Source organism: Solea solea, chromosome 20, assembly GCF_958295425.1.
Source record: "Solea solea chromosome 20, fSolSol10.1, whole genome shotgun sequence".
Classification (NCBI taxonomy): Eukaryota; Metazoa; Chordata; class Actinopteri; order Pleuronectiformes; family Soleidae; genus Solea; species Solea solea.
The window spans coordinates 21,784,205-21,797,123 of record NC_081153.1 but is presented as its reverse complement, the minus strand read 5'-3'; the positions used below and the strand labels follow the sequence as shown (position 1 = coordinate 21,797,123).

Genomic DNA, 12,919 nt, shown 5'->3' with positions numbered 1-12,919 from the left:
GAGATTAAAAAATGTAAAATGTGTAAAAATATAATGTAAAAATTATAAACGATATAATCAGCACACTGTTCTCTGTGCATTGATGGTTAAATCGATGGATTCTTTTGTTATTTCTCCTGTAAATATTTATGTGACATGAGCATGAACTGAAAATATTATATTATTATAATTCATTCATTAATTAATTAATATAATAATATAACATAATAGGAAAAGCTCAATGGGCTCCAAACCTTACTATAGTACTCACTGCTTTGGTAACACAAGGTGTAAATCTGTTTACCTGAGGCACACGTTCATGATTGGGACACAAACAGGTGTTTGTACACAATATTAAACATTAAACCTCCTCTGAAACCACGTGTTGCAGTATAATGACACACTGCACACAAACACAGTCCTGGTCTCAGTCTCAGTGGTTCTGTTTCATTACAGTGTTTGAGGAGGAGCTATGCTAACGATGGCTGCAGTGTGTCATCGAGCCATATTTTTAGACTTCCAGAATTCTTTAGTCCACAGTTTGTTTCCACACATTCTCATACATATGTAAATGATTTTCATATGAGGGAAATTCATTTATCATAAACATAAACACATTGCTATGAATGAAAGTCTGTTTTCTGGCTGCAAAAGAAAAGCTATTGTGGTCATTTGTTGCTGGTAAGAAGCCAAATTAAAACATAGATCATGTTGGAGTGCAAATTATTATACATAATATACATATATAAGTGAGTTAAGTCATTAGACAGCAGGGCGGGGTCAAAATATTGACTTGGTGACATGTTGTCGTCCTTCCTTGTGCAACACATTCACCGACACATATGAATATATATTAATATTTTAATGAATAAATGAAGTCGCACTAAAGTCACTCACTGGGTGTCACGACTTCACGTGTCCTCTTGGTGGCGCTGCTCAAGAGAAGATCCATCTACGTTCAATACACAGACTTCATGACCTGGGTTCTCTATAGTGTGAGGAACAGAGAAATCCTGCTCTTTTAACTTTCTTTTCTTCACTTCACAGATATCGCGATGATTGTCTTTTATCGCAGAATCATTGGTATCGCGTATCGTATCTTGAGGTAAACCCCGCCTCCATCAGACAGATGATTATCTGCAGATCTTGGAAAGGTAGCGTCATGTCGTGCACATTCAAGTCAAATACATTTCCTTCAACTTGACTCATCACAGACTCCAGGCTCTTCTCTTCTTCACCGTTCATAGCAAACATTTCTCAATAATGACCAAAAGGATAAATGAGAGGCACAGATTAGGGAGGAGCGGGATCTCCAGAGTCTGGTTAGTCGTACCTACAGCCATAATGCTAGCGTGGCTAAGAATACTAGAAGGTTCCACTGATGTGCTGTAGGTTTAGAAGGCTCTTCAAAGAACGGGTACCCTCATTTTAAAACACAAACCAGCAGGAGCCTCTGTGCTTTAAGACAAACTAGTAAGAGAAGCTGTACTTCATGTTCTGATAGAGGGAGAGATAGAGTGGGAGGAAACCAGGGCAACTATAAATAGCTGCTCAGTGATAAGGAGACAGGAGGAGAGAGAAGGAGAGAAGGGAGAGAGGAGGAGAGATGATGAGAGAAGAGGAGGAATGAGACGCCGCCATCACCACCGCCGTGTCGTTCACCACCAAAAAAATCATATTCTTTATTCGTTACTAAAACAAGTAAACTTGGAAACAACCAAAGCATTTGAAACACAGTCAGAATAATGAACCTCAAGAGAAGCACACTTACACTTAGTGGGTTTCTGCGACCCACTGCATTACCTGCACACGCTGAACTAAACAAGAAACACATCACTCATCCCAGCTCTGTGTCTGTGTGTGTCTGTGTGTGTCTGTGTCTGTCACTGTGTCTGTGTGTGTCTGTGTGAGAACCAAAAGACCCATAAACCCACGGGAGTGAGGACATTCTGGGAACATCAGGACATTCTGGGAACATGAGGACATTCTGGGAACATCAGGACATTCTGGGAACGTGAGGACATTTTGGGGTTCAATACCTGCTTTTAGGATTATTTAGTTGTGATGGTAAAAGCAGAAAAGTCTGGTGGCTTTTTCATCCTTTTTCTCTAGAGCTCCCCCTACTGTACAATTTATGACACGGCCGTAAACAGCCATCCAACCATTGTCTACTGCTTTATCCTCACTGTTGTTACTCCCATGTCTTTTGTATTCTTCTGTGTCCAGTGTTTACTCGTGTATGGACCCTCACTCGGTCCGACAGTCGTTTCCTCTTCCTCGCTTCCCCCGGGTCGGCGGCCTTGTGTTCTGCTAACAGACAGTAACGGGAGTGGAAACAGCCCAGCCCCAAATCTCCCCACAACAAGCCGTTTAACCACAACAATGACTCCACAGCTGTTAAATGAGGGTAAGAATCCTCTATAGTTCCACTTTAAGGTTAAGGTAAGGGGCAAGGGAATGAGTGTCCTCAGTAACAATGCAGCGCAAGAATGTGTGTGTGTGTGTGTGTGTGTGTGTGTCTGTGTGTGTGTGTGTGGTGAACAGTATATACATATATATACTTATATTTATATATATATATGTACATGTACAGAACATGTCTCTACGTCTCTGTCAGGAAACACACAGAGAGTCGCAGCCTAAACCAAATATGCTGGACATGACTCTTATTATTCAGCACACACACGATTAGAATAATAGTAATACTCAACAGCACTGAGCCCAAATATCAACGTGTCAACAACATAAGCATGGGGTTTGTATTTGTCAAACTGCTGAAGGTGAAGTGTTGAAACAGAATAAATGTGTATTTGCTTGTCTTTGACACAGAAAATAATTGTGTATTCATCTGTCAGACGATGCCTCCATATTTAGGAGAGGATGGCCTACATTTGCACAACTGGTTTTTACTAAATGAATTGTGAATTATCAACTTCGCTCCTCCATCAAATTGAAAGAATTTACAAAAACAGCTGATTCTTTTATATTTGTTTTTAAATGGATTTTGAATAACTAAAGAGTTTTTGTGAATCAGGCTGTAGATGTTTAAACGGCGCTCTTTTATCAGATATACAGATATTTTTATTATTTTCTATCCCACAGAGTGCAAGTGAAGTATTGTTTTTAGTAGCTCTGTGAGTCCCTTTGTCTGTTTGTGTTTCCGCAGTTTGCCAATATGACCAACAGAGGCCGACAGAGTGAACGGGGTGAGTCTGCCATCTCTGATTGCCTTGTTTTTCTTTTGGATGAATATCTTTGATATCCCTTAAGTCCAGAGATGTGTTAATATAATAATATATATCTGTCAGTTAAAGATATTAGCTAATAAAGCTATTAGCTCATAAAGCTATTACGATTTTACTCAAATTTAGTAAAACAAAGTCAAATTCTTTGCAGTTTGATAACTACAAACCCAGATGTGTTTCATGTACTTTATACATCAATAATAATTACAATGTCATACTAATAATAATAATAATAATAGTTAATGTTTGTCAAATAATACAATTAGACATCATACTGTCTATGTGTGTTTTGTGTCAAACACATAGTTTTTTAAATATACTGTATATGTATAATTCTTTTTAAAAAATAGCATTATCATAGGGACCAACAGAGGAAGGAAGTAAGGAAGGAAGGGAGCAGAAGAGATATGTTAATAGGTCCAATAAGTCATGTGATCAGGAGAAAGACAGGAAGAGAGAGGAAATGATTTCATTCAGCAGAAAGTAGGCAAAAGTATTTTCTCTCCCTCCCTTTTTTGGAAACATTCATTTTCAGTTCTCAGTTTAACTCCTGAAACCTAACAGAACAGTTAACACTGTAATGTTACAGCTATGGTATGGAAACCATACGTGAAACCACATTACATGATCTCACAGCCTCAATATTTAAGACAAAATAGAAACTAACTGAGGAGGACATGCAGGGTTGCGCTGCCTCAGAAGTCTCATGTTGCACTAAAGTTTCAGTTTTACAGCAAAGAGCTGTGCGACGATACGCTTCTAAACTACTCGCTAAGACATATGTCAAACCAAGATTCAAATACCTATCATTTAAATGATCTCATTTGGAAAAATCCACACTCTGGAAAATACTGTACCAGTGGAAATATCCCCCAAAAACAGCTGCGAGACAGTTTATGTTGGCACTAAAAGCTCATTAGCCTACATTTGTGTTTATCATGCACTATGTGAGCGATGAATCTAAGCAGCTACTTCCTGTCATCTGTATCATCAGCATCGTCATCCTCATCATCATCATTATTGTATGATATCAAATCTAAGCCAATTCAAAACGAGCAGTACACTGGAAAATGATCGAAAATAAATAAATGCAAGATTTTAAATGATCATTTAACAAACATCATTATTCTGCTAAAATGTTCATGTAACACAAAAACCAGGAGTCGTGTGTGGTAAGCAAGTCAGTCAATGTGTCTGTTAGCGACATCAGCCCCTCAATCCACCCGACCGTCTCTTCTCTCAGCTGTAACACAGTAGCACTGTAGCACTGTAACACTGTAACACTGTAGCACTGTAGCACTGTAACACTGTAGCACTGTAACACTGTAGCACTGTAACACTGTAACACTGCTCTGGACAAACATGGCACTTTTTAGAATGTGTTTAAAGAGGAAAACCTGTGTATGTGTATGTGTCTCAGACTAAAATCTTCCTCTGTCCTGAAACACCTCCTTTGGCTGCTTGTGTGTGTGTGTGTGTGTGTGTGTGTGTGTGTCCTCCCACTAGTGCTGTGTTCACACCACGCGCAGCACGATCACTTTACTGCATTTTTAATTCCGGAGGTCGGTGTATTTTCCTAAGAGAAGACAGAAGTATAACGGTATTCCATCCCTTGTGTGTCTGCACCGTGTGCACCGTGTGCAGCGTCTGCAGCGGGACACACCTTGGCGAGTCTCACCATTTACTTAACGAGTAAACGAGCAGACACTCCGCAGCTGTCCCACTGTGGGAAATCCTGGCCTGGCCTCAATACGAGCTAGCAAGTCATCAAATTAGTCTGGTGTAAACACAGCATAATGCTGCGTTCCATTTACATCGGAACTCGGAACCCTCTGTGTTCACTGTATCTCGAGCTATTGTTAGCCACTGTTAGCAATACTAGTGTCATCACAATGCTCTACATTTGCACAATGGTGTGTTATGCCAATATATCTACGATTAAAAATGAAGCTCTACTGTGTGTACGAACAAATACACTGAAGTGCTATGAAGAGTAAAACAACAGTATTTGTAGGTTGTTGAGGTTGTTTGCGAGTTGGAAATCCGAGTTCCTGACTTCAGAACTTCTAAGAACGCACCGGGACGTCATCAGAGAATACTGTATGTGAATCAATAGTGAGTGAAAGCAGCTTTGTTTCCGTCCTGCAGCTCATGTTATCTGAGTGGAAATATTGAGCGGTCAGTGAGCTAACAGCAATACTGGGCCGTGCTTGTATTTGGTATTCGAATGTCAGCTGTGATTGTTTGTGTTTTTGGTCATCAGTCGATCAGTCAGTGCGTTTACGTGCACAGTTTAATCCAGCTAAGGATGTCGCTGGATTAAATTGATGTAAGTCAGGCAATCAGACAGCATGATGAGTCCAGGGTTAGGGCGGAGCAGAAAATACATTTATATGGACGGTGCTGTGGTTTTGTACCTGCTGTATGTTAATAATGATATAAATTAGATGGACATGTCTCTTGTGGTTCTTGTGTTGACCGAAGTAAGACACCGTAGGATTTCCGGCAACAGTACTGGAGTTTATACGTCGTCTCTTTCTTCTTCCGATTCAAAGACCCTTAAGTGCATGCACCAAACGCCAAGTTCGACTCAGGAGTAATCGGACTATGAATCGCATTATCCAGGTATGTTAGTCTGACTAAGACTAGCTTGATTTTAGTCGGACTAACGTGTTCACATAATATTTAAAAAATAAATAAATTATTGTCTTAATCTGACTAAAATCTGACTTATAACATGCATGTAAACGTACTGAGTGTGTGTGTGTGTGTTAGGTCAGTAGTGGTGTGTGTGTGTGTGTGTGTGTGTGGCTGAACACAGAGGGCCAGCAAGCAGTAGAGTTTTCAGAGATCCTATTTCCTCCAAATAGTTACAGTAGCTGGACAACACGTGCCGCGGTTTCCCGTCGACGTGGAGCTACGGCTCCCAGTCGTCGTCATGGTGCTGCGAGGCGATGATGACCACCACGGTGAGGATGGTGCACAGCACGATGGAGGCGATGCCGACGGCCAGGCTGATGAAGGAGAAGTTGCGCGCCTCGCGGGAGGCTATTTCTGCCGACACCATGTCCCCTCTGGCTATCGCCGTACGCACCTGCGTGATGCAGGAGGGATGTGGGCAGGAGGAGGAGGAGAGAAGTGGAAAATGTGTTACATAAGAAGAGAGAGAGAGAGAGAAAGTCTAAAACAGCATGAGTGGATCGATTTCACTGCAGCGCAGCAGGAGTGTGTGCAGAGGGGCCGCGCTGCAAAACACCAACACACCATAACAACATGCAGAGGAAAGTGCGTCCATGCCTTGTCAGCTCAGCTCAACTCAGAGCCGGCTGAGCTTGTCCAGAGGAAAAAATCCATTCTGTCCCGCTGCACCAACAGTGGTGCTGTTATGTAATACGATCAGGTCGAGAGCATGCTGGTGACAGCGGTCTGAGACTGCAGAGGTAAACCATGTAGTGTGAGAACCATGGAGAGTGAAGAGGAGCTCGGCTCAAGTTCCCCTGACAGCCACCTTTGCGACACGGTCACAGGTTACAGACTTTGATTTTCAGTACAATGAATAAATAACCTAATAATAGTCAAATATATCAACGTACATGCGGCGGACACGACTTGACTCAGTCACTGAAACGCCATGTTTGCAGCCTAAGATGCAGCGATAATAAACAACCTGTCACAGTTCACTGCGACCCATATAATGTCCCTGACATGCTTTTTATGAGCTTTTAAACAAGAGGACAGGACACTATTCCAGACCTGCAGTATCCTAACATCTTCAACTTCCTGATTAACTGAGTCACTGAACGTTTACAAGAGCCTGGAGGGAAACAAATGGACACAATCTGCTTTTGTGACAAACATTCAACTCTAAATTCAACTTGGCTAAAGATAGTGTTGTAGTGACTGGAAGGGTAAGAACTGCATAAGCATCATTTAGCATCACGTTAGCATTAGCAATGGGCAGTGTAACATAAACATTTGCTGCTGTGCAGACTAACTCTTGGTAAATCTAGTCTGAGTCCATGATTTATCAAGAGAGAACCACAAAATCTGTTGCTTGTGTTTGTTCCTGTCACTCCATCTTCTTCTGCTCACTGTGAACAAGCGTTGTGGCGCTGCACTCAAATCACCTACATTTTAATGTTGTTTCCTCTCGTCGTGGTTGTAAGACAGTAGGGACATGACAGGAGAGTGACGTGTGTGTGTGTGTGTGTGTGTGTGTGTGTGAGAGAGGAAGACACACACACACACACACACAGTTCCATGTGTGCGTGCATGTGACATGTTAAGTAGCAGTTCCTAGAAATAGGGCTTCCCCGAATGTCACGGTGTAATTCCAACATGATTCTCCAACAACACACTAAACACTTCAATGCATCATTAATCAGCTTCTAAGAGAACAAGCTCTGCCTTGTGCTGTATGAACTTTAAAAGTGATTATGGTGAACCAGTTTCCTGCTTCTGCTCACTATTTTCTGGATTCTTCATCATTGAAGAGAATTGGGAATATGGATTAAGTTAGTTTACAGTGCAGAGACAGCGTCATCATATTCAAAGCTGTGTTTCACCTTTATACAAACAATTCATTTGGTTGCGTCACTTATTTTCTAGTCTTTGTTGACAGGAAGAAATGAAAACCTGTCACATTCTGTTCCTGTGGCTTTGTTTAGAAACATGAATACATTATTTTGGACATTTTAATTATGTGCAATCCATTGAAATAAGAATAATACTAATGACCTAACATTCATTATTTATTTTTTTCTTTTCAAATGACAAACTCAAAGAATACATCACTACAACAGTGAAGCTGGAGTGATGTGTGTGCAGGGGCGGTTCTACAAGGGGTCAAACAGGGGCCAGTGACTCTAATCCTGGTCCCCCCATGTCCTCCCTCCAAACAAATAATAAAATCATTTATTTCTTGCAATGGTAGGGTGCTGATGTGAAAGCAGGGACCACTGTGTGTTAGCATTCTTGTTGGTAATTGTGGTGTTAAACTGTGTGAATACAGTGTGTTATTATTATTATTATTATTACTATTATTATTATTATTATTTTCATTATTACTATGGAGTAAATTCATACTTGAACCAAACAGAAGCTGAATCATGAAACAAAATCTCCAGCCAATTCATCCAAGAAGACATTTCACTCAAAGAAATGGGGAGTGGGAGATTATCATCTGGAGATTATGTCATGTCAAAGCACAATTATCCCTCAACTATTTGAGATATTTAATTGTTAAAGAGGAGGATGAACCAACATAGTTGTCCCATGTGACAACGACAAGCATTTTTTCACCAAAATACTGTCGCTTAAAAAAAAATATTTTATTATTCTTCAATGTCACTCAATTAGTGGAGCACATTTCTGCAGGTAACTGCACATCATGATAATAAAGAAATATTATGAAGCAGCACCAACCTGCACAGCTTTGATGATGGCGATGATGCCCGTCGGCCAGAAGCAGCACACAGTGGTGAGGACAGCGATGGGCAGGTAGTCGTGCGGCGGCCGGCGGTCCATCAGTGTGATGCTCGGGGGCATTTGCATGGGATGAATCTGGCCTGGTGGTATACCTGCGTGGGCTCCTCCAGCTGGCATGTAGGGCTGACCCTGCGGAGAGTATGTGAGTTTATAGTAGCTGACAAAACACATTCTCCTCAAAAGACACAAGGACAAAGGAGGACGGTGAAACTGTCAAACTGATTTACATGTGCTTTATTTTAGCAGTAAATAAATAAGTCAGACAGCAGCCCCTCAGGATTGGCACTCAAAGGTTTTACCAGGTTCTCTCTCAAAATCAACAATAGAGTTACAGCGAGCAGACACAAAAATACACCAGATGTTCCTGTGTTGGGTGATTTTGAGGAAAAACTAATCTATCCACATTTTACACTTCCTCTGGTTACGGACACCACACATCGTCACACATCGTCTCACATAGAAATTCTCACTTTGTTGGGATCTGGTCTTCCTGAGGTGGGCGTGGCTGGCAGTCACAGGTGAATCAGAATAAACACCGTGTGCTGATAAGTATTAGGACGCTGAATAGACTGTGTCGGAAACTCTGGTTTCTTGGTTTTCTTGTTCAGGAGGATAAACCATACAAACTTGGAGGAGGTGGCCGAATTCATACAAAATGAAATAACTGGAACGGGGCAGATGCAGGGGTACTGATGGTTGCACCTGTGTGCGATCCAGAGAAGGTATGTTGTATCACAAGATACAAAAAGGCAACTGATCAAGTTGCTTGATCCTGTCGGTGTGGAGCTCAGACAGACACGGCGTCTGTTACGAATACAGTTTCACTACTTCAGAAAATCACCTTCACACTCCACGTCTGTCCGGCTGCTGTCATGGAGCCGTCAGTCGCTTGTCGCTTTGTTGTGGTACGTGGTCAAGCCTCTGCAGTTTTTTTTTTTTTCGCCCAGATTTTTATTTTTTATTTTTTTACCTGACTTTTTTTTATTTTCTTGTGCCAAATTTAAAAACCAAAAACAAAATTTGCCTGATTTTTTTTTTTTCTTGGGCCGGTTTTTTTTTTTTTTTTTTTTTACCTGACTTTTTTTTTCTTGTGCCGGATAATAAAAAAAAAATTTGCCTGACTTTTTTTTTTTTCTCTTGTGCCAGATTTTTTTTTTTACCATCAGGAATTGTTATGTGTGATGTGATGAATGTAATTCTGCAGCATCACTGACTCACCGATGCCATCGGGTAGACAGGTACGTAAGCGGTGCAGGGCTGCAGCTGGAGAGGGTAGCCCGGGTGGAGGTATCCGACAGGTGGGTGAGGCACGTTGGCCCCGGGCCCCTGGGTCTGGACAGTGTAGCCCTGAGGTGCCCCAGGAGGTCCCAGCGGGCCGCTGTGGAACTGGGTTTCCTGGAGGTAGCCGTCTGAGCCTGGGGGAGGAGGAGGAGGAGGGTAGCTGGGCTGGGTGCCCGGGGCGGGGGCCATGCCGGGGTGTTGGCCCGCGCTGGGGTCCTGCCAGCTGGGGAGGTACGGAGGAGGCTGCATGGTCTGACGACCAGAGTCATCCAGACCTGAGAGAAGAAGAAATAAAAGATCAAAAAAGATGTTAAAAATAAGTCAGAATTACTATTTTATAAGGTTGAAGTTCCCATACACCAGGGCCATTATTGATGATATTATAACAATATTACTAATACAAAATGATTACCACACTATTACTGTATTGTTACTCTACAGTGATATGAAGTATTTATATTTTTTTTATTATAAAGAAGCAAGCACAAGGGAAGGGGACACCAGCTGTCACTGCCTCATAATACAGTTACATTCATAACATGTGTTACATTCATAATAACACGTTACATTCATAATAACACGTTATTTTCATAATAACACGTGTTACATTCATATTAACACGTTACATTCATAATAACATGTGTTACATTCATAATAACACATGTTATATTCATAATAACACGCGTTACATTCATAATAACACATTATATTCATAATAACACATTATATTCATAATAACACGTGTTACATTCATAATAACACATTATATTCATAATAACACGTGTTACATTCATAACACATGTTACATTCATGGAACTCAACCATGACCAAAATGACATTTCATACAGTTTGAGAGGTGTGGCGTAAACATGGCAGCAGTGATTCACGATTGAGAAGTTAAAGTGTCTTGAGAGTGTTGAATGCACTGTATTTTCTATCTATATTATATAAATAGAAAATTCTATTAATTTCTGTTTACAGAGCATATGAGAGATGAAAGGCATTTTGGATTATAGTGTGTGAAATGAATCTGTACAAATATAACATTTTAAATCTATTTCCTGTCAATTGCACATTCACAGAAATCATTATACCATTTTCTTTATAATATAACCATGTCAATAATCTGATTATGACTAATGTCGACTTTACACACACACGCCATCTTATTATAAGACAAAATATACACATCTATATAATACAGCTATGAAATGGGATTATGCCACGTCTTAATCTAATTACTGCTTATTTTGAATATATGGATTTACATGATTATGTTGACATGGATTTTAATTCACACCGTTGCTATGCACTGTTTGTAAACAGCATTTTCTGATTACCAGAGTACATGACTTAATCTGATTATTAGATTAAGAGTATTTTATATGCAGACATGTAAAAAGGTAACTTTTCATTATACTTCACGAATAACATTGTAAAAGAATAGTATTACTGTGGTCATAATCATGCAATTATCGTAGTATTATTTTATAGATAATGTTTGTAATAATGTACTAATGTAATGCACTAATAAGGAGATCATATTTTACTAATATCATAAAGTTAATCCCATTACACAGATAATTCTGTCTCTTTGATACATTATTACTTATTACTGACTGGTAATATTAAGTATTACATAGCAGTCTCTTTGACCTGAGCATCACCTTTATTATAGATACACAGATAGATAGATCACCATCATCATCATCATCAACATCTCCACCATCTTCAACATCGCCACCATCATCACATCACTATCACCACCTTCACATCACCATCATCATCATCTTCATCTTCATGATCATCACATTCATCATCATCATCATCATCTCCACCATCATCATCATCGTCATCTTCCTCCTCGGTCCAGACAGATGATGGACAGACAGACAAGAACAGATGTGACGCGTGTGGCGTCATTAGTGCTTTAATTAGGCTCCAGAATCCACACACACAATCCAAGCTAAAATAATCTAAACCTTCAGTGTGACACGCGCACACGCACACACACTCACTCACCGTGTTTTTCCGTCGACATAGCGTCCTGTTTTTGTGCGCGTGGACGCCTTTGACTCCGGCTGATGGTTAAAAACAGGAATGTGCTCGGGTCGCGCGCAGTGATGCAGACTTTTATTCCAAATGTATGAAATCCATCCTCTATAAGATTTTTTCAACCACCCACACATTCACACTCACACACACACACACACACACTTACACACTCACTCACTCATACACAGACACGGTTTAATTATGACGATAAATTCAAGAGAAATAAATTAATCCCAGCTGTTTTGGCAGTGCGCAGTCTGTGTGTGTGTGTGTGTGGCTGGTTGTCTAATAATAAGGCATCTCTCTCACACACACACACACGCACACACAAAGAGAGCTGTCGTTGTCTTAAAGCGACAGTACATCACGTCACTGCTCAACAAAGAGACTTCCTCTCACCCTGTCACTCACCCATGTTGTCTTCATCCACTGATTTTCCTGCCACATGTTTTTTTCACTGTTTTTGCTTCATAATTTAAATATTCTACAGATTTAGAACATATTTCATGTTACATAAATCTGTAATATAACCAATGAAATCTGAATTAAATAAAAACCTGCTGCTCACTTAGCATATATGACGTCAACATTAGCAACATTCAGATTGTAATCAGATTACGACAAAATCCACCTGCCTTAATCTGAATAAATTCACAGATAATCAGATTCAGATCTGTGTTCAGATAATGTAGCCACGTTTACTCTTTTCAGATTATAGTGAGTGATAATCAGATTATGCTCTGTGACACGTGAACAGGAACATTGTTTACATGAACGTAAACATATGTGGTGAAACCTGCCGTCACTTTTTTTCTTTCACTTATTTCACCACTTCATTCTTTCTCCAGTGAACTCACTTTTCCTCCAGTGTT

At 40.3% G+C, this 12,919-nt stretch overlaps 1 protein-coding gene across 1 annotated transcript; it reads right to left on the bottom strand.

Annotated features, from left to right (window-relative positions):
* Window positions 1–1,631: 1,631 nt before the first annotated feature.
* Window positions 1,632–12,141, bottom strand: prrt1 (proline-rich transmembrane protein 1). The gene is made up of 4 exons (XM_058618781.1): window positions 12,015–12,141; window positions 9,930–10,267; window positions 8,649–8,840; window positions 1,632–6,318 (listed from the first exon to the last, which is right to left on the bottom strand). The coding sequence occupies exons 1-4, from the start codon at window positions 12,031–12,033 to the stop codon at window positions 6,142–6,144; spliced, it is 726 nt and encodes a 241-aa protein (XP_058474764.1). The 5' UTR covers window positions 12,034–12,141; the 3' UTR covers window positions 1,632–6,141.
* Between the last annotated feature and the right edge of the window lie 778 nt (window positions 12,142–12,919).